Genomic DNA, 22,712 nt, shown 5'->3' on the forward strand with positions numbered 1-22,712 from the left:
GTTGGAAAAGAATACAAATTATTTATTCTAATTCTGTTCTTAGCTCGATACTCACCTTGTGTTATGAAGCCTTATTTTTTTTTCTCCCAGCAAATAGTTCATGCTATCCTCCATTTGTTCCAGTTCGATTGACAAATGGAAACTACAGGGAAAAAATACCTTAGTTATGGCTTCCCAAATTAAGTTATTTTGTGTATTTCATCACATTATTTTTGTTTTACGCATTTTTTTCCCTCAAATTCATGATGGATAAAAGAATAAAAATAGCTTTTGCTTCTGTACTAAAATAAGCATCGCATTATTAAACATATTTACAGTTTGTTTGAAATCTTAAGGGTAATAGGTACAAAATTATATGCTACAGAAATTACTTTTCAGCATCATCATTAATATGTAATTACATTTAATAAATTAAATTGCAAATTGAGAAAAACCATTTAATTGCAAAGATGATGCTGATATCTGCTGTAGTATGTGAGCAGCAACAGCCACTTTTGAAAACCCTTTATGATCACTTCGAACTTGACTGCTTCTGGCTGCTGACAGTATATACCTAAACTGTGCTTTAGAAATTTAATGTTTTTTTTTCTTGCTGTTTGATGTCTAATCTGTGTTCATTTTGGAGGAGAAAAGTTAAGCAAAAATAACTGTTACCGACAGAAATAATCTTGAGAGTCTTAAGTAGTACAAGGCTATAATCGGCCTTGTGGATGAAACAGTAAAATGCCTACAGATTGCCCCCTTTAACGCAGGGCTTTTGGGTTTTGTTTAGTAAGAGGTTGTATAGTGAGGAGATGTGATCAAGCATAGAAAACAGTGGGATAGAGAATAGAGCCTTGGACAGTGCTGTCTGACTTGGAGAAGATGCTGCTGCTGGTTTGGGAATTCTTTGTTGGCAGAGACCAGGGATTTTCTTCTCATCGTACCAAACAATGGTTTGAAAGAACTTCAAAGACACAGGCTTTTATGGATTAGTAAGTACAATAGGTTTGTTATGCTTCCCTGATAACCTACAAAAGGTAAAAGGGAAGACCTTAAGAACTGTTTGTTTTCTTATATTGGAAAAACATAGGATACAGAATATTTGATAACTTTGCAAATACGCTCTGTGTTTCTTGAGTTATTATTAAATGGCTTATTGTTGCCCTTATAAACTGCTTCATCTTATGCAACTGCATTTAAGCCTAATTAAAATTCTTTTGTGTTATAGCATGGTTGAAATATATGGACTGTTGTCACTTTTTTCCTTTGGGGTAAGGCACAGCAATGGATGCTCCAAGGAGGAATTGATTTCATCTGTATCATAATACCACAAAGGTTTTTTTGGTTTTGACTTAGGAGAGAATCGAGGACAGGACATGACAAAGTATGCTTTGATTGCTTCAGAAATGTCAAGCCTAAGTAAGAGTTTGAGTCAATACAATTCTTATTCATTATTTATGCTACAAATCATTAGCTTCTGTGCAAAAATAAAAAACCTTCTAAAGAATGGCAGCTGAACAGAGTGGAGAGCAAAGCAAGTTTTTCTCCAGTCGTCACAAGTGGTCAGCTTTGTGCTGTGTGGTGAAACACCAGAGCAGCTGAAGGACATCCCCATGGTTAGTACCAGTACAAACCAAACTCATATGGAGATAACACTTGCCATTCCTAAGAGCTCAAGAGAGTTTATTCTGTTTGTCTAGTTAAGTCTGTGTTTCCCTTGTTATTTACGTACTTTCCTCTTAGGCAGTACATCTTTTTTTTTCTATTGAACATTTAGGTGAGTTTTGACTCTTAATGAAGGTTGGTCTTTACAGAAATCTGAGAGTTAGCATACAATTATGCCTCCACCCCCCAAAAAACAATGATATGACGGTGAGTCTCTTCTAACAGAGCTAGCCGGTGACTTCTCGGCTGTTCTTGAGAGCCGGGCTGACAGTCGTGTGTCTCACACTGGAGCCCCCCTGTAGCTACCCGGCTGGCTGCTGTTACCGGCCTTGCAGACTGCATCACTCACTGCAAGCTCAGTGAGAGCTTGAGGATATGTTTTGATGAGAAGACAGCTGAGCCGGTTAACAGCTTCTTGTTGAAAGGTGTAATTTCAGCAAGCTGATTCAGAACTTCAGTGGCAGAAAATGAACCAAGCAAAACCAGTGACTGCTGCTTCGGTGGTAGCAGGCAATTAGATTTACTCTGCTGCTCTCCCTGAATTGGAACCGGAGAAGAGAAGCCTCCAGTGATGATTTGTATGAGTTGGATCTCATTTGGAAAGGCAACACTCTCTGGATTTGCTGTGTTCTAAGAAAAAAGGCAACTTCCCTTATGCCATAACGCTTTTTAATCAAACTATAGAAAATTGCTTTTGTTTCACCACGACCTCTCTCAGACCTCTAAATTGCAGGCTGTGTGATTCCGTATGCAAGGACCTGGCTTCTGGATGAAGGAAGAAACAACAGCAAACTTGGGCTATCTTAACTCGCAAATCAACAGGTTTGATACTACTGTGTATAATATTCCGTCTCCCTGAGGCCTGTTAAAGCCCTTCACATGCAAGGCTACATTCAATTATGCAACGTGTATGCTTACCAGGTTTCAGTGATGTGTTCTGTGCTCGCTATTAGAGCAGTGGTAGGAATGAGAAAGAAGTCTGGAATGTAAAGTGACAGCCAAATGATAAGGTGCTTTCCCCCCCCCCCCCTCCCCCAAAAGTGAGATGGATTTTATCTTTTTGAGCTCTTAAATATATTTCTAAAGCAGAAATGGAACTTGAAGGATCAGTAGTTGTGATGCCATATCAATAACTTTGAGAGGAAAAAAAACTTTTTAATTAAAACCCATGGAAGCATATTGACTGGAATCTAAGAGCGTTTTCTCCCCTTTTTCCATTCAAGTTATGAGGTGATTGGATTAATTGCTAATTTTGCAGCTATTTCAAAAGAGACATCAATTAACTGTCTCTGGAATTGTCAGGACAGTTTAAAAATGCTCAATGCTGTTTTACAAATAAGTTGTTCTTGTTAGTTCTTCTTGTAAGTTGTTCAAATACAAGGCTTATTTTCTAAATCAAGGGAATTATTGCTTCCATTTACCCTTCAGATCTCCTCCAGTTGCTTTGTTTTTGAAATAAAATTATTCAGCATGCAATTTTTGGGGGGAAACTATAAGGTATACCTTAGTCTTTCTCTTTTTTTGACAGCTCTTGGCACCGTAATTTGAATGAATAAAGGCAAATGATTGCTCTTCAACACATTTTAATCAAAGTGTTACAACACACAGTGTCCTAATTGTCTAGGAAATTTTGAAAATTCATTTATTTTTGTGAACAATACGTGTAGCAGATTCCGTACCATATGGTTTAGTGTAACACAGTTTGCAATAGAAAGGGAGAATGTGGGCATTAAAAAACTAACAAAGAGGTGTAACTGCCTGGGCTGGAGCTCGAGAGGGTTTTTTGGCTAAAGGAGTATTGTTGTGAAACTTAACTCTCAGAGCTGCCACGTCTGGACACCAGATTTTAGTGGCAGTGTTTCCCTTTAGTCCGATGCAGAGGAGCTCAGGAACGCTACCAGGAAGGCGACAAACGTTTGAGGAGAGGGACGTGTTGTGAATGGGTTAGTTTTCTGATAGAAACTTTGAGTTAGTTTGACCAAATTATAAATTTAATTTGGACTTTGTGCTGCTGTATTTTGGGAGGTCTGTATGTCCTGATGTGATTATTGTTGTTCGCTGTACTTTCTTGAAAGGCAAGCCAGCACAGGAACTGGGCTGCTTCTGGAATTCCTGGTGAAGCTTGAGAAATAAGCAGGGATCCTGTAAGTCGGAGATAAAGGAGTTAAAGCAGTTGCAGAGCTCAAGTATACAGCGAGGCTTGTTGGGGGACTCACTTCAAACATGCAGGAACAGACTGGCAGAGGCATTCCAAAGCCTTTCTAATCACACGGAAATATTTAAAATAACTAAGATGTGTTTTCAGAATTCATCTGTTGCTGTCATGTTATTGTTCTGTGTTTGTTCTTCAGATGCCGTTGTTGTTCTGCTGAAGGAGCAGCTGAAGTTGTTCTTTAAAAATTGAGAAGGTTCTTTTGGGGAGAGGAAACCTTCAAAATCTTACTGTGTTTTTTATGTATAATATAAAAGCACATAAGGAACAAAATTCAGATTCTGTACTTTTAGGAGAATATCTTTATTTAAAAAAAAAAAAAAAAAAAATTATTTTGGCTTAAAAAAGCAGGTGTGCTCTCACTTCCTGTGCCTAATTCACTTTAGTCACTTTTTAGCAAAGACTTCTGTCTCTGGTCTTTATCAGTTAATTGTGCTTGGGTGTAAAAGTTTATGGATCCATCTAAAATGTGGAGCCAAAAATCTGGGATGTTCCATTTTGGTTTAATATGACTTAGTTGAGAGACAAATCTGTGTGTCATTTCATACTGAATTAAAACTTTATAGAGAATTGCTCATTCAAGAGACTTCCAAAAATAGGTATTCTGAGTAATTTAGTATGCATTATTAGTTCTGAAGCTCCAAACACATTTATTTATATATTTAAAAAAAAAAAAAAAAAGTGGAGACGAACTTAGTCCCTGGAAAAGAGTTGTTTGGGGGCTGATTTCTCTGCTTAGTTTTATTTTTGTCTTGTACTTCCATAGTTAAAATTTAACGTCAGATATCTAGCTATAATCAAATCTATTCCTTTGCTGTGAAGTTTGAAGTACTTAATAGAAGCGATAAGAAGTTGACGTTCTAATAAATTATAAATTAAAAAATAATCAAAATTTTACTTTTTTAAAACGTTTTCATCTGCGTCATGGTTTCATGTTACTTCAACAGCTCGTTCTCAGTGCATAACTGTCAGAGTTGATAATGCAACGGTAATTGGTCCTTAACTAATAGAGCCCAACAGAGCTTTATAGCAAGTGTCAATAAAATGCTGCTTGTGTGCATAAGAAAAAATATTACATAAGCCATTTTCCATGTTTAAAATGAAGAAGAATGCCAGTGGGGGCTTGAACATCCTTTAGTGAAGAAAAGTGATTTGGACATATTCCATTAAGTTAATTTTTCACTTCATTTGAACAGTTTCAGGTTTTTCTTGTTCTCAAATTGCTATTTTTCAAATTATCTGCACTTCAAAGGAAGTCAAAGAGCTTTTTGCTAAGCAGTAATTCTGTACCTCCACTGCCTTATTCTGCTGCTAAGTTTTGCTGGACTAATTGGAACATATAAGACCAGAAAAACCCACAAAACACCCTTGTTTCCAGATCAGTCTTAAATGCTCACATTTGTTTGGTTTTTGATTTTGCTTAAATGTTACTGTCAGAGGAAATAGGATGTCAGGCTGGGATGGTGGGACAGAGGAAATGTGCTTCTGGCTCCTAGTGCCTTACCCAGGAGAAAGGAACTGGAGTTGGGTTAATCTACATTCACTGTTTGCAAACCACTTTGTCATTTGTTCATCGTGTTGCCGTTATAATTACGTAGCATAGCATTCAGGCTGCTCCTGAATCTTGCCATTAAGTGTGTGTGTAGTTTTCTACCCAGGATTTTGCATGCCTGATGCAAAGTGGGTTTGCAGCTTTCACAAAGGGGGTCCTGGATATCTTTATGTGAGGGTAGAGTTTCAAACTGCCCCCAAACAGTGGTGCTGGTAAGCTGGATTGTCAGATTCTCTTAAAGCTGACTTCTTGACGTTTTAATACTAATGAAGGTACCGACTGTTTGATAGGGAATGGCTGGAGCTTTAACAAAAATTATACTCAGTTAGCCCATCAGACAGACTCTCGAGGCCAGAACATGTTAAGTGTATGTTGGGATGCTGACAAATTTCTCTCTTAATGTGTCATTGTGTTCAGAAACTTGTGAAATGAGCGGGCTGTTTACAGCACCGAGGGCTGGATGCAGTTTGGGAGTTTGAGCAGTTCTCTTCAAATGGAAAGCTCATCTGATTTAATTTCGTTGTGCATGCAGTGCCATTCCTGTGCTTGGAACTGGGTAAACTTGGCTTTTGCCAAACTGTGTGATCAGGATGGGAAATGGACTTCAGAAACAGGTTTTGAAACCTCTCAGTAAAGGTGTTTGGTAAGAGTGCATGCAAGGGATGTCTCTGTGCCTTACCATATCACATGGTTTTACAGAAAGTTAATTCTTTAGAGGGGATTAATGCCCATTGTCCTTGTTTTCTGTTATATCTGTGCCACTCCACTTAGAAAAAAAAAAAAAAAAAAGAAAGAAAAAAAAGTATAATATGCCAGCAAAACATCCTCCAGAAATAAGTACAAACCTAACGCCGCCAGTTGCAGAAACTGAGGTTGGAAGCTGATTGTTGATTTGAATCGCCTAACAGCTGAGGATGATTTTTTTATTGGAAATCTGTCAGTAGCTACCATTACTAGAAATCTGTGGCTTTTATAATGCCATCTCATTTTACTACTGGATTAATTTCAGTTCTCTGTCTGAGTCCTAATACATTATGGTACGAATTTCTGAGAACATGAGAATAATATTGAGGCAAATAAACTGTTCTGGGCATTTATAAATTTGTTCAGCTATTCCATTGATACAAGGACCAAACACTTGTGCTGGGGGAAAGCATTCAACATGGCTAAAAAGAGATGCCTGATATTATCCTTGTGATAAATCTGCTATTTTGGGGTGAAATTTGAGATGCTTAGAATTGTATTTTTCAGAGCCTTGTTGATTTGGCATTAAACTCTACAAAAATTGTCCGTATGGAAATCAGCGTGTCTGCTTACAGCTTCTTTGTGCCAGACAGACTAAGCATGCCCCGTTCATTCTGTCTGGTTGGTGTTTTGTATTTTTTTTAAACTTCTGGTGACTAGCAGGTGGAAAATCCTGAAGCGGAAAGGGAATCACAACCCTTTTTTTCTTACCAACACTAAGACAGTTGCCTTTATCCTTTCCTTACTTTTAGATTTTCTGGTTAGAAACGAGGGTCAAAAGAGAACATCTGCTTCGTTAATTCATGCAAAACAACAACAAAAAATCTGAGTCAGAGGACTTCTTGCAGATAGAAGCTAATGAACCTATGCTGAAATCAGATTGTAGCTTTATAGGCCTTGTAAGGTTTTTTAGCTGTTATTTTTTTTTTTCCTGCAGACCTTGTGGAACAAGCAAAACCAACTGTCTTCCACTTCCTGGCATATGCTATCATTTAGTTCTCCATTTATATGCCAGTAGAAAGAACCCAAGTCTTCTAACTTCAAAAAAAAATTAGTGTTAGATTTGAGCCCTTCAGAGCTGAGATTCTGAGAAAAGGATGGATTTTACTTGCTCGTGGGCTATGTGGAAGTGTGGCTTGCGTCATACTTGGCCCTGTAGTCAGTGCTCGCATGGAGGACCCGGAGGTCAGCACACTGGGAAATGTGTGGGAACCCTGCTTTGTGAACACATTCGTACGTATGTTTAAGTGAACATGTGCCTGCATTCAGGTCTAAGCTCTCTGCTCACCTGGTACGAGTGTTTATGCAGACCTTTTGCTTTGAAGAATTTTTTTGGTCTTGCAGACTCTATGGCTTTAGAGTTGGTTTGTGGGTTGAAGTCAACAGTGGTGAGGTGCTGCGAGGTGGACGATGATTACAGTGTACAGCAATGGCTTTAATTAAGCAGGCTTTTATGTGTTCTGGAGAGGATGAAACCCTGTGTTGTTCTAGGGGATGGAGCAGTTTTGGACTGGTGCAATTGCTTTCTCTCTTTTTTGTGAGACTTTTTTGTGGTCCTATATGGAACGTGATCTTTAAACAAGTATTTTTTTTTTTAAAGTTTCTATTTTGTTTTAATTGTGTAGGACACCTGATGATCTCTCAAGGCAAATTGTGGCCCTGCAGCAAAGGGAGCTTGTGCTGAAAGAGCAGAACTCTACCATCACAAACAGGTAAGTGATACCACTGGCTGTTGGGTAGCAAGACACTGCCATATTGAAGCTATCGTTCTTTCCCACGTTGATTAAGAGTTTTTCTGCTTACTTAAATCCTTGCAGGAAGCAAAATGAACTGTGGGAGGATGTGGTGAGTTTATCCAGCTTTACTTTATGAGCTGAAGTGTTTGTAAGAAGTAAGAAGCTTTCTCAGACCACCACATCTGGAAAGAGAATGCCACAGCAAAATGTGCAAAGTGATGATCTTGGGGTAGGAAAGGAGTAAGAGCCCTGAGGACTGATCTGACTAGTCAGAGGACTGGTTTGTGTAGATGGGGTTGGATAACCACATTTATAGTTTTGGTGGCAAGCATTGCGAGACTGTGGGAGGAGCACTTGGTTTATAGAGCAGGGATATGTGTGGGAAACTACAGGGTGTCTAAGCCCTTGCCCTGGTGTGCAAGTGAGTATTTCCTAGGGGAAATGAATTTATCTTCTAGAGCTTTACTTTCCAGACTGCACTGGTTACACAACATTTCTTAACACACTTCCCTAGTGTGCCAGAAAGCACCCGGGGATGCTTCTCATCCTCGGTGCACGTATTCTTGCTTTCCACAGTTTTATTTCCTCGCGTTAGGAACCTGCTGGCTGTTCCTGTTTAAAAGCAATACCTCCATCTTTCAAAAAAGTTCTTGGGCTGTATCCATTGCCAAGGTGTTAGCTGCCCTGTCTCAGCAAGAGAAGTGTGGAGAATTTCCACTTTCTCTGTAAATGTGTTGAATGTAAAGCATTCAAATTCTGTGTAATTGAGCACTGGACAAGTGCTTTTATTTGTCTTGGGCTGCATTTGCTAATGTGTCTCCTGAGGTATGTGGTAGATTTTGGCTCGAGAGATGATCGCATTATGGACTCCGCCTTACTGATGATGGGCAGAATTCAAGCTGGGTGTTAAAAGCTTTGTGCGCGCTGCTGCCATTAACAGGAGTGTTTAGTCAGTTGTAAAATTGTTAGCCAAGTATAAGCTCCCCTGAGTGCAGCCAGCCGGATTGTTTTGTGGCTTCTGCTAAGAAGTTTAAGGGGGAAAATAAAACCCTACCAATATATTTTTTTTAAAGGCATTTAATATATTAAAAAATATACCAAGCACCCCCCCCCAAACTCTTAAATGATCAAATAAAAGAATTGTGGTAATATTTGAGTTACTGGTCTCCCTCCCTCCCCACAGTTGTCTTCTCACAGCCTGTCAGAGAAATGCTTTTTCTAAATTTATTAATGGCCAAAGGGAATCATCTGTTGAAAAAGCAGCCTTTTGGTAGTGCCTGTTCATGCTGGATGTAATTGTGCCAATTTAGTTTAAAAATAAAAACATGATTAAGATTACTTTTTGATTTCAAGTGAAATGGGCTGTAAAGCTGCTTAAATTAAAATTCTAACATTTTCTTGATGAAACACTGTGCGTGTAATTTCTAAAAGTGATAATTTCAGCTTTCTTCTGTCACATACCTTATTCAGTCTTAAAATGTAGGCAATAAGATACTTTTTTTTAAAAAAACACCTTTCATTACAGATGATTTGAAAGTTCCCAGGAGAAGGTCTCGAGTCTTTGGAAATAAAACCTTGTTAAAGAAGCAAATCTAATTTTCTGTTTTCCCTTGAATGACATCCAGATTCAGCTGATGGTCTTCTTTTATTTGTTTCTTAATTGTGTTCAGAGTGGTCTGGGTATTACAGTAACTTAGTGTGTGATCATAACTCCCTCTAGTGATTGAGCCCAGCAGTTATTCGGCTTTCTATTGTCTTGTCAGCTACAGCTTCTTTAGCCCTAAATCTGCTACGTCTTCAGTCCTGATGGTGCTATGTGTGACTTTATAAATAGCTGCTGGTTCTGTGTGTAAAGAGCTGAGTGCAGGACCAAGGCAAATAAACTTTGCTTACCCTAATAAGCTTTAGTTTTTTCCCATTAAAATTAATGGTTTGGTAGCTACTTAAGGAAATATTAACAGAAGCTGGCATCTGAGTTTATTTTTTGGCAATTAAGCGTGGATCACAGATAGTTCTAGGTTGCTACAGTGCAAAACTCAGTGTTTAGTAGAAGATATTTGAGTGTGATGTTAAAGACAGTTAAGTGACAGTTCAGTCTGCCTTTGCTGTTCCCCTTTGAGCACTAGCACAGGGCAGGGATGAGGTTTCCAAGGCTTTATTAGTCAGCAGCCTCACTTGCTGGTCATATAACCCTCTTCCCAGATGGCTGGTATTGAGACTGCGTGCACTGAATGTACTTCTGGTCATCAGTGAGCTTTAAAACACAAGTGGAAGAGGACCTGGAAGGGTTTTTTGCAAGCTGGGTATTCGTTCTGTTTTTCCACTGCAATCATTTTACTTTGTTTTTATTCCCTATTCTCGTACCTTGCCTGCATTGTTTAGTGACTGCGGTAAGTGTTTGCCAGCTCCTATTCACATCCCAGCCTGACGAGCAGTCCTCATTTCTTCTTGGTGAGGGGAGATGCTTGGTAGTGAGGCTGGAGTTCACGGCTAATGCAGCCATACACCGGCAGGACTTGACTTCAGACAACAAGCCAGACATGGAAAAGATGGCACAAGGGTCCAGTTTGCTAGATAAGTTCCCATCCATTGCTCCAGAACTACAGACAGATGTGTTGCTCAGCTGCTTCACAGCATACTTCAGGTGGTCTAGAGTGGAAGGTTATGGCATGCAGTCACACTGCTAGCAATGTTTTCTGAATGGCACATGGTTTCACTAAACAGGCTAAATTTATTTTGTCTCATACTTCCAGTCTTGAGCTGCTTTCCTGTTGCTACTATGTACTATGTAGTGCCAGTTTCCGTTATTAAAAAAGCAGTAGAAGGTAATTACAACCCAAAAAGGCTTCATCATGACAAGTCAGCCTTGGTGTTGATCTCTGTGTAACCTGTGCAATTGCCAGTGTCTCAAGGCCTCCTGGAGATCAAATGATGGTGCCTACCATATTTGCTGTATTACTCAGACTGGAGGCTTTCAGACAGTGCCACAGGACTGAATTTCCTGAACAGTGAGTTTAAATCAATTTATTTTAACGCCAAGTGCTTCATGCTTGAGTTGTGTAGAACCCCTTGGAGCGTGCTGCTTTTTGTGTAGGGAAGAAAACCTTCCGTGGGGAAGAAGGAGAGGGTCGCCCTTTCACTGAAGATGTAAATAGCAGCAACTCACCTTCCTCTTCACAACTTCACAATTGCTGAGTAATGTCACTGAAAGTGCCATTAATAATGTGAGATGGAACCTCACTGCTATTTTGGAGTGTACTGCTGCAAGTTGTGTAAATAGAGTAAATTACACATTTAGCAGTAACAGCGGGAAGTGTCCTGGAGCTCTGTAGAACGCAGGTAACAATCCACAGGCTAAAAGGCTCAAGAGGACATTGCTTTGGGCCACTTTGGTAGCAAGAGGCATACCTACTCTTCTGCTTAGAAGAAGGTAATAAAGGAAAGGTGTTTAAATAATGGGTCAGTTTAACCATGTAAATCATTGGTTTAACTGCATTTTCCCCCCGAGAGTGTAAATGTTATAGGCATTGAAATATTTTTTTCAGGAAGAGAGACCAGTAGTTGTAGCTTGTAATATGAAGTGTTGGCCAAGAGGTTTATAAGTGTTTGTCTTACAGAAAAAACGATGTGGTAGTTGCACTTTTTTTTTTTTTTTTGAAGTGGGAAAAGTTGCATATTTATCTATCCTATTTCAGTATGTGTGTCTGTGGAAGGACTTCTTAAAATGATCATGGCAAAGCATTCTAGAATTTGAAATGTAGTGAAAACTTACTCGTCATCAGTGTTGTCCTCTGAAATAGCTAACCATAAAGGAATGACACGGCTTACAGCTGGATTCAACTCTGAAAGGCAGGCTATGAAAATGTGCTCTTGGCTACTTATGGTCCTTCCCAAAGTGATAATTTCTTTTTTGCTTTTGTTCTTGCTGTTCACGGGTAATAGTGATGTTGGACCATGAAGGTATCTTGTAGAAGTCAAACACAAGGAAATGTGAAGTTAGTACCCTTAACATAATAAAGGACACCTGAAGGAAGAGAGAGAAGCAATAAATCTTTGATCCTAATGTTGGGATCTTACAGCTGATAGTTTATTCCTGTCACCAAGCATCAGAAACCCAGCCATGAGTTTTGACATATAGTTTCCTATGTGAAAAGGGATAGTTAGAATGTGTTTGAAAGGAATTTTCCTCCTTCAAGTGTTCATAGATTTCTCTTAAGAGATATGACTGTTTACACCTTTATTCATATAAATAGCATAAAGCTGACTTACCCAAACAACCTGCCGTGTGTATTATCACTTACAAATGAAATAAAAACCTGAACCATTGAAGGCTGTGGAACATAGATTGCAAACGGAACAGAAAATGTTTCTGAGTGAGGCAGCGGGGATTTTTTCCATGAAAAAAACCCGCACACATTGAATGAGTAATAATAAGAATGGAGCCATCCATCTCTGTAAGTGCTGTTAGCTCAGAAGTGTTGTAAATCCATTGCCCATCTTCTTTTCCTTGGGTGCCCCAAGAAGCGTCAGTCACAAATATAAATAGAGCCTGTCAGACTTCCTCCTGTAATCTGGAAAGTTGGACAGAAGTTTAATTACAGTGAAATGTCTTTTATCTGGCAGAGAGAAAAGTGCTGGTTTTTTGATAGACTTTATGAGTTATTTTGTGATCAAAAGAAGCACTTAATGTCTAATATAGGACAAGGTAGAGATTTTTTTTTCTCTCTTATGCAACTATATGGCACATTGCACCCTAATTTATATGTGGAAGTGTATGTGTACCTAATACCAGACAAATGTTTATGCACAGTGCTTCGGGGCAATATTAACTGCTGGCAGGTTCTGCATTTGTTTATAGAGTAATATTATAAAGAAATTACTAGTAGGTATTGCCTTTTCTTTCCTTCAGAATTTTTATACCAGAAAGTAGTTGGTAGTGTCCCGTTAAGTGATCCATCTACTCTTTCCAGATAAACATATTCAAACAGTTAGCTTCCAGGCAACATCTGGTAATTCATAATGATAATTTAGTAGATATAAAGCTTTTCTGATTTTTCTTCCATCGTACAATAGTTAGTTCCTAGTAGAAAATAGGAAGACAAAAAATAATTTAGTCAAGACACTGACTTTTGCTTCCAATTCTAAAAACATGGGATTTTGCCCAGACCTTTGCTTTTCATGGTTGTGCCATTTTTAGCCTGATTTCCTGAGGAAGTGAGGCTTATTACTGCGCTTTGTATGTGTATGTAGATGAGATTGTCTGTGCCTACCCTACACTTTTGAACTTGCTAGTTGTCTTCTGTCAAGTTTGGCAGATGGTACAGGTCTCAAAAATAATAAATTCCAACAAGTTTAATGAAAACAGGTATCCAGCTACAACTGAAACATCTTTGTGCAACGTGAGGTCATCCCTTGCTGGGTATCTGAGCCATGCAAGCAAAAGACTCTTAAATACCACATTGACAGAAGGGCTCCTGTCTGAGATTGTGTGTCCTTTGCTCCTGCTCACTCAGCTTTGAGACTGACCGTGAGTAAGCATTGTTCTCATGCCACAGCAGCATCGCCATCTGCAACTTCTGCTATACCAAATTCTGCAAAGGCTTGTGGTCTTTTGTAGTACAGGTATGGATATTATTTTCATGCTGTTGGTATGGAAAATGGAAACATACCATCGTCAGTATTCACCATTGGAGAGCAAAGTCCTCAGGAAACGAGGCAGCTTTAGTTCTGAAACTCAGGGAAGAATCTCTTGTTCTACTGAAAAGGAAGTATATAGAGAGAGCCTAAAAAGCAGTCTCAAGGGGACAGATAATGGCTATAATTTTACCATGCTTTCAGCGTGGAGCTTTGTGGAGACTGGTTTCTTCCCTTATATTTAATTGTGCTTCTTGGAGACCAGAATGTTCAAGGAAGGAAGACCTGTGGAATGCTCTGATCACTCTTACAAGTTGCAAAAGCTATTTAACTGTGTTTGTGCTTTTGTTTTCTTGTTTTCTCTTGCTCTAGGGTTGTAATTGACCCTTTGTGTTTATGCTAGCATCCCTGTTGTTTGTGTATCTTTTTATGACTAGAATGAATGGCAACTTTTACTTGCTAGTGCTCCTTTGGAGATGCCGATTAAACATTCCCTTTGGGTGTTCAGGTAACAGTATATATTATCTGACCAGAGAAATGTGTAAAATGTAAAAAGTTAATTTGATAGAAAGCGTAGACTATTGTTGATGGTATGCTGAATAGCAGATAGTCCATGTTTCAACGCTGATCTGCATTGTAAAAGTTTGTGAAGGAGCCTGCCTAGCATTTCTTTTATGTGAGGCACATCTGTGCTATAAATCTTTCACTTACATGACAGTAAAATTCCTAAAATCCTAGCTGAAATAAATGTATGTTATTACCAGTTTACATTTCTCAGAAACTATGGCTATTTATTGAAGTAACTTGAAGTCAAGACTTACTACACATCTTCATTTTTTGTATTTTTAGCAGAGAGGTGCTATGATCAAACTAACGATTTACATGAGGCTGATGGGGCAAAGGATGAATACCCCACATCTGTGTTATATTTGTGATGCGAACACAAAGGGAGAAACTATAATCTCAGCTATGCAAAAGGCAGCACTACAGAAGTACTCTAATTTGAAGCCAGTAGTACTGTGTGAAGTCTTCAATTCATCCTGTCACCATGCTTTGTATAGAGCTTTGGGAATTGCAGTACTTTTAAGATTTTAGTGCTCAGGGATTTGTCTTTTTCTGACTCATTGCAAAGGCAATAAGGTCTTGAAAAATTTGTGAGCTGGAAAAGAGGAAGGCCCTTCAGTTTGCCAGTTTCTTCAAAATCAGTCTTGAAGTCAGAAGTCCTGTGGACACAGTAGATGAATATGGCCTGAGAAGTCTAAATTTAGTTTCTGGAGAAGATTTGCTTGCTTGGGTTCTGTTGAGTAGTTTAATACAGTGACCTGAATTTCTCATATTCTCACATTCAGATTCAGAAGAACATGTGAACATAAACAAACTTATCTCCACTCTGTATGTCCTGTCTAGTCTGTACTCCCCCCCTTTTTTTTTAAGGTAACTGAAATACATTAATTCCTATGTATCCGTACCTGTTCAGATTTTATTCCATTTTTTTGCTACTAAAAGCGCATCATGTGCATTATTATTTCTTTCTGTATAGTATTTTGAAATCATAGTACCTGCCCATTTGTGTTTTTTGGCAAGTTATCAACAAACAAGATTGTTTGTAACAGTTTTTTTCTGTCAATTTTTTGTTGCTACAACTGCATTATAGCTTTTTTGAGTAGTCAAGCCAGAGAGGGATTGGGGACAGAATGCAGAATGAATTTTATGATGTACCTGAATATCCTCTGTTGCTGTAATAACAGGGGCATCAAAGACTGGATTGTTAAAAAAGTATCTGAGGACATCGTTTATTATAAACAGATTAATAGTTTTCTGATGCTTTGGGGAGAGGAAGGAATAGCCAGAATACACTGAGGTATCTTACAGGGGTAAATGTGAATTGTCTAGGTTTCTGTAGCTGCTGTGAAGTAGGGTCTGTTCAAATAGTATACAAAATAGTGTTAAGTCTAAAAATACTGTCTTGGCTGGGATGTCTCAATCAGTTGATTGTATCTGCATGTAAACTTTGTTCAGCTCTGCAGCTAATTGCTTGTTTAACAATTTATCTTCTGGATCATGTCAGCTCTACTGCATGACTTGTTCAGACTGCTGTTATTGATATTTTCATTATGTGTTTTCATTTTAATATTCTGTGTTTGCTTGAATGGATATGTTCATAGGTGGACCATGGTGCGATATGGTAAATGGAGAAAATGCTGCTGGTGGGGGGAGGGCATTTTAGTTAGGGATATTTTTCATAATATGCAAGTTTTATCATTTGTACAAAAGCTTGAAGTGTTTAATCAAAAATATAAAAAATAGCTGCCTTGTCTTTTTTAGCTGTGTAAGGCAAAAAAAAGCACCCAAAAACTTGCCATAAATTAGTCAAACCCACCACCACCAAAAAGCAGCTTTCTTTCGCAGCTCTGAAAGTTAAATGACTAATGTGCATAATTTATTTGAGCATCTGTGCTAAAAACTTGCATACCAAGTTTTAGTTCAATGTGATCAACAATGGCGAAAATTAGGATTTATCATGGAAATGCTGACGGATGTGAACATGTGTAGGCTAAACCGGTGCCTGACAAACCTTCTTATTGTGGGATGCTAATGGTGAAACACATTTTTTTTCCGCTGTAATTGCATTTCAGCCCACCCCCACCCCCCGTCTGCTTAATTTTCTCCTTTTCAGATTCGGTGGGTTTCGTTGCACTTCCTTTTCTTTTCCCTTTCCTGTTTTTTTTTTTTTTTTTTCCTGGAGTCTGCATAAAACCTCCCAAGTCGGCCTGCGGTGTTCGGAAGGGGAAGGCTCCCTCAGCCGCCCGGGCGAGGCAGGGCCGCCTGCACTGAGGGGCTGCCAACACAAGATGGCGCCGGCAGCCTTGGCAGCTGCTTCCCCCCCCCCCCCCCCCCCCCCCCCTCCTTGGACAGCCAGGCTGCTGTCACCGGGATTATAAATTTTGGAGCCAATTAGCTTAAAAAATGTTACAAGTGAAAGGAAAGAAACGACAAGCTGCAGGATGTCTTGATGTGAATGTGCCCGTTTCCAAAACTCTGCCTCTGAAGAGCGCAGATGCCGCCTGTTACTACGGCGCTGCTGCAGCTTTCGTCGAAGCCTCGGATGCTTTTGAGGCATCTGGTTAAGGAAAGAGTAGTTGGGTTGATGGAGTTGACCATGGGGAAATGAAGCAAGGCCGTCATAGGAAACTGTCCTGATGACATAAGGCCTGTTGCTAAACACCAGAGAGATCCTGATGAGGTGTTGGAGCCTCCATGGTGTCTCTTTGTTTCGCCATCCTTGTCCATGGGCTGTCTTGTTGAAGCAAATTTCATGTGTGGGTTTTGTTTTGTGACCCCAAAAGTCAGGCAGGTTGCTTTGCTATTGCATGGGCAGCACAGAGGAGGAACATTTCTCTCAGTTTGTCAGTTTCGCTCCCTCTGTCTCAGTGCCATAGTCAGGCTGTTCTCTGACAATAGCAGTGCAGCCATGCTCTGGCGTTGGAAGAAATCCTGACAGCTCCATGGTGCAGGCATGGCTTGGCAGGAACCTGTTGCTCCTTATAAAGGAGCTGGGATGGAGTTGGAAAGAGAGGTCATTTTATCCGGGCCCATGTGATGATCTCATGTTCTGTAATTTCAGCGTTTTATTCGTTCTCTTCCTGCTTCTCCCTCTAACTCATTCAGAAGCTTACTGTTTCTTGTTCTTTTCCTTTCTTCCTAAATTTGTCTGTAGGTATAAGGGAGGGAAAAAAGACTTCATAAAGCAGTCAGTGCAGTCTCTTGGAGGAAGGAAAAAAAAGATAAGCACAGACTCCTGGTGTCACTGACCATGATGGAACCCACGTTTCATCCCTGGTTCCTTCTCTGTTTTTAACCAAAGGTTGGCATCTGGTTCAGTTATTCTGTTGGTGGTGACTCGGTGTTTTTTTTTCACTCTGGCCATACCAGAAAAATGGTCAGAGGATCTGCCATTTAGAGGCTGGGTGGTTGGTCAGAAGTCTTAAACATTGTGCTTTGAAAGAGTTTGGAATGGTGTTCTAGCAAAATGTAATTTCCTTTGTCGTATTTTATGTATGTACTGTTTTTTACATATTTTCAATATTTAAAACAACATTCACATATTCATAAGTTTTAAAATATGTTCTCAGTGTTAAGATGTGGAAATTAGTTTAAAACAAAACAAAAACGACAACACCCCCAACTTTTCTTTTATCCAAGCAATAGAAATCAAATTCTTATGAGTGAAATAACCACTGAAGAGGCTTTCTGTTTCTCAGCCAGAAAAAGCTTTTGAAATATTTATGGAAATAAACCAAAATGTGTCCCTTTCTGGCTGTACAAATAAAGGATTATCAGATCTAGCCTATGGCAGTTACACTGCAGAGAGTCCAAAGTATATAATACCAATAAAAGTGTATGTTTAAAAAAAAAGCCTTGATTTTTTTTTTTTGTTCTTAAACGAGGCTCTACTGACAAAATATTGCATATCCATGTATTATGCTAATGAAAAAAATACTTCTATTTTCTTGCACCTTGCAGTGGAGGTAAAAATTGTCACCAAGGCAATGCACTAATTGATTTTTGGAAACCAAATGTATCATTTATGGTGATGCATCTTTACTAAAAGAGCCAGACTGCAGTCACCTTCTCTTGTAGCTGGAGCATAGAGCAGTGCTGTTTGCATCCCCTTTAGCAGAAAGAATCTCAATCCTGGGACATCAAGGATATAATTGAAACACAGGTTATCTGGCTGCATCACCCTCCTAATTTATTGAGTGAACTTGCTCATCTGGGTCTTATGCCTTGGTTTTTCATTCTATGAGGCTTGTACTGGTGTCAGAATTGGAGCTGGTTGAAGGCAGAGTGCATTTTGATCATTCAGAGAAGAATCAGCAAAGCAAGGTTTGTAGGGAGAAGTAATACCTTTTATTAGACCAACTGATAGGATTAGAAGAAAGACATACGTTTGGGTACACAGCCAATACTCAGATCTGAGGTAGAAGCAGAAGCCTTCAAGCTAAATACATGTTGAGAACAATTGCTCTGAGTTTAACTTGATTAATCAATTAGACAATTTGAGAGAGCAGGTAGTGGGCATGTGTAGAACTGAGGGGATGTCTGAAGAGATAAAAAGGTTGTTAATATCTGTGAGAAACACCCTAAATTGTTCTGATGTATGACCAGGGTTTGGGTACTTTTTCGATACCTTAAGAACACAAATGATTAATAGTATGAACTTCTTCCATATTAGAAACAGATTACATTAGAAACAGATACAGTGTGGGTCATGTTTTTGCTGGAGGCATATACCAATAAGTGCTGCGATTCACTGACTCAGCACTAATATGTCAGACTTGCAATTAAGTGGCTAGAACTTCAATTTTATATTAACCAAAAATACTATTTTGTATACTGTCAATAAAATCATTTTATCATGTTGTTTGACTTATCTCCTCTGGGCAGTCAGCTGCAGCAGCAAGTCTAAACCTGCTGTTACAATGACTGTTGAATGAGTTTTGCTTCATTTGTCCAAGCATGTTTAGGATAAATTATGTTTTCTGAGATGTGGTGTTTCTGCTTCTGGTGCTTGTGAGTAAGTACTGCAGGCTCTGCCGATGCTGGAAAAGGCCAGCTATTGATACCTAGTAGTGCAGAGTGTTGGTGCTTGTGGCTAAATCTGTTTTCAGTCTTGAATAACCACTTGGACTTAACAGGACAGGATACAGTGTCTTGTTTCCTTTTATTAAATAGGACACAGTTTACAGGGAAAAAGATGTGCACCTGCTGGTGTGTTACCCAGTATCATTATGTAGTATAGTGTGCAGCTATGGGTGGGATGTCTCTAACTTGCCTATTTGATAGTAACATTATGTGTTGTGATAGTACATAATACATGAATGAGAGATTAGGTAAGGTAGGATGAAATAGAGAGCAATCTAAAAATCATGTTCCAACTCCATCTCCTGCAGGAAGGGGGTGGAGTGTGAAGTGAAGAGAGAAGGTATGTCATTACTGCAAACCAGCTGCAGCTGGGCAAAACCATATATGAGAGATGAGTAAATCATCAATATTTCAGATCACTACTTGTATAAACAAATTTTAGAAAGCAAGAAGGAAAACCTGAGGAAACAATGCAGAAGAGCAAGTCTCTGTTAATGTCCCTTGAGTCCCTAGTAGGCAGGAGAAAAGGTTGTTTGAATTTCAAATTGATTTAAATGTCTTTTGAGTTTGTAGTCCTTGACTGTTCTGTGTGTGTTGTCCCTGGAAAGTGAGCAGAGGATGTTTAAGACTCCCTTATTGTTATACTTGGCTAATTTTATTGTTCTCCTATATTTTCTAGCTGTAAGTGTTGCAGGCTTTATTACACTTAAACTGGTTTTAATATAGTAGGTTATAAAATCTAAGAAACAAGAGGTACTGTCCACTGCAGGGATGGTTTTTAATGCATGGAAGATATTTGGAAGTCACTGAAAAGCTTAAACTGAAACTCTAGGATCATCTGCTTAGTGAAGACAGTTCAGGAATATATATATATATATTTAAAGAAAACCTGTCACGGCTGAGAATGAATTTCATTGTTTAAAAAAAAAATCCTCCTTTTCCTTTCATCTGAGTAGCTCTTTATGCTTTTAAGGCATCAACCCAAATCAGAAGAAGAAGGGAAGCTCTATTTCTTTTCATGAAAAGGTTCAGCAAGTTCTCGTGTGCAGCTATATGATGTACATGGCATATATATATCTATATATATATATATATGTATGTATATTACATGGTATAGCTGAAACCCTTCATAGTTGACTGCTCATTTTAACCAAGAGCTATGAATGGACCTGTCTCTATAAATTCTGAGCTAGGGGAGGAACAAGCAAGCAATCTGTAGATCAGGGTCTCTGTCCAACCCAGGATGGGATTACTGATGTGGAGACTATGAGCACTTCTAGTTTTTCTACTAATTACAATTAGTTTTTTTGCAACTCATGATCTGTATTTTTTTTAAAGATTCCATACATCTGCTTTCAGGAAGTCAATTACCTCTCCTGCATTTTAAAGCTAAAATAGCTTGGGAAGGGAGAGAGTTATTCGAGTATGCTTTCATGGATATATTTGACATTTCTGAACTGTTGAATATTGGCTTTTAAACTTCCTCCAGAGAATGGAAAGCTTGGTCTTAGAGATCTGCACGTGGGTCAGAACTTCATTTAATACCTATTGTATTAAAACTGTTTAAAAACTGGTGCTTGTGGTGGTGTCTGTTAGTTCTATCCACTGATTTCATCACAGCTTACTGGGTATTAAGCGTTCTTGTGAAATGTTTGTTGATTTCTGTGAGTGTCAGTTTCTAGCTGCTCTGTCACAAACCTTCATCTCTTAGCAGCCACTTCATACCAAGCTGTGCATTCTGCACAGAAACTGAGAACCACAGAGGAAAGAGAGACTGATCAAGCCTAATTTGGAGCCTTTTCTGTATCAGAATGGAGACTGAGTTGCTGCTTCTGTTTAAAAAACAGAAAACCAACGCAGCTTAGTCTGTCAAAATTTATTAAACCAGCACCCTTCAATGGCAGTTGGTTAACGCAGGTTTTAATACTGAAATTTCATTATTCTGCAAGTTGTTCATGAACAGGCAATTTAAGCTTATACTGTTTTTCTAAAATGTCATGGATCTGCTTTAAACTTGGTGCCGATGGAAGCACAGTTAGCATGTTGGAATCCTCTGTCCACAAACCTTAAGCCTCAGAGTAAAATTTAATGACTTTACAGGCTGCCAGTAATCTCCATGATAAATAAAGGCCCGCTTTTTGTTTGTGCAAATGATTTCATTGTCATATAACTTGGACACAGAACTTCATTAAATACATTTATTTAAATAATTGTATTATTGCATCCTTTTAATCATCCTGGAAACCATCTCAGATTTGTTTTGGAGTATGCCATTTTATTAAGGTTCTTCCCCGTTAGTGTGAGGGCTAGGAGCTTGCTGTGAGAATTGGTTCTGAAATTTTGAAAATCCACATCCATAATCCAGCAATTTAGAAAAAAAAAAAAGTTGTTTTGTAAGATTTTTAACAGTAGCCTACTTTTACTCGTATTGTACAGATTGTTTTTTTAAAGAAAATATGACACTTCCTTGGAGGAAAAAACAACAACTTTCACAGTATATCAAGCGATCTTACACATGCTGGTGTTAATGTTTCTATTCTTCTACAGAAGAGATGTTTCTACATCTTCTAGAGGATGGTAGGCTTATATGTCTTGATGGACTTGTCTCTAAACAGTTCTATAATTTAGAAGGATTCCTCTTTTTTTAGAGACTTTGTTCTTGCAACTGTGATGACAAAGGAAAGTCAAAATCTCCTTTTCTAATATTGGGTGAGTTTTGAATTTAAGCATCCTGTCCAGTCAGCAGTAAGGTCTGGTGTGCTTCTGGAATGGCTCTGTGTGCAATGGTGGGCTCTGCTAAGCAGAAAACTATCATGAATTGGAGAGGAGTCACAGATCTCTTCATCTGGAAATCAATCCAGCACTCAGATTCTTACCTTTTTCTCTTGGACCCCTAACACTGTCCACTGGAAAGGAGAAATGAGGCTTGAGTTAAGCCCAGGTATGTATAAAAGGTACTAAAATAATGTCTTTGGCAGCATGTATTTTGGCAAGATGAGTTAATGTATTTTACTGCTCCCCAGTCAGAGATTTCACTCAGGCTCTTTTCATCCTTGTCTTTAATTTTTAAAATTTCATTTTTCTCTTTTTCTCGTTTCTCTTTTTTGCCCTTTTGTTTTTTTTAGCTGCAATATGTTATACGATCTTTTTGAAATAAACTGTTCTATATAGAAATTATCAGCAGGGAGACCATTGGATGACACGTAGCATTCTTTTCTCTGCTGCACTGGGTAATGATTTGCAGGTTACAGAAGCAGGAGATTAAAATTCTGGTGAGAGGATTTGCCCCCTTCCTCACTCAGCAAGGCCCCTGTGCCAGGGCTCAATCACTTCCTCTGAAGCAGCAGGAGCAGAGGTAATGTGATACTGTGGTCATTCAATCAGAGGTAGCAATGCTTTAATCTCTTCTATTCTGTCTGATAAATGCTTTCTTCTTTGTTATGAATTGCAGATCTCTAGTGTTCCTATTGTTGCAGGGATTGGGGAAGAAAAGAGATCATCCTGTCCAGTTAAGTGTTCAGTGATGATGCATTCCTTTATT

General features: G+C 38.8%; 1 protein-coding gene across 2 annotated transcripts in view; it reads left to right on the plus strand.

The window, feature by feature from the left end:
- MAD1L1 (mitotic arrest deficient 1 like 1) overlaps positions 1-22,712 on the plus strand; it is a 349,790-nt gene that overhangs the window by 28,825 nt on the left and 298,253 nt on the right. For both annotated transcript variants that reach the window (XM_035339410.1, XM_035339411.1), the window contains exon 10: positions 7,781-7,867. In XM_035339410.1, the coding sequence (XP_035195301.1) occupies positions 7,781-7,867 (87 nt within the window). The remainder of the gene's footprint in view (positions 1-7,780; positions 7,868-22,712) is intronic.

The sequence above is a fragment of the Oxyura jamaicensis genome, chromosome 14 (genome assembly GCF_011077185.1).
Source record: "Oxyura jamaicensis isolate SHBP4307 breed ruddy duck chromosome 14, BPBGC_Ojam_1.0, whole genome shotgun sequence".
In the NCBI taxonomy this organism is placed as follows: Eukaryota; Metazoa; Chordata; class Aves; order Anseriformes; family Anatidae; genus Oxyura; species Oxyura jamaicensis.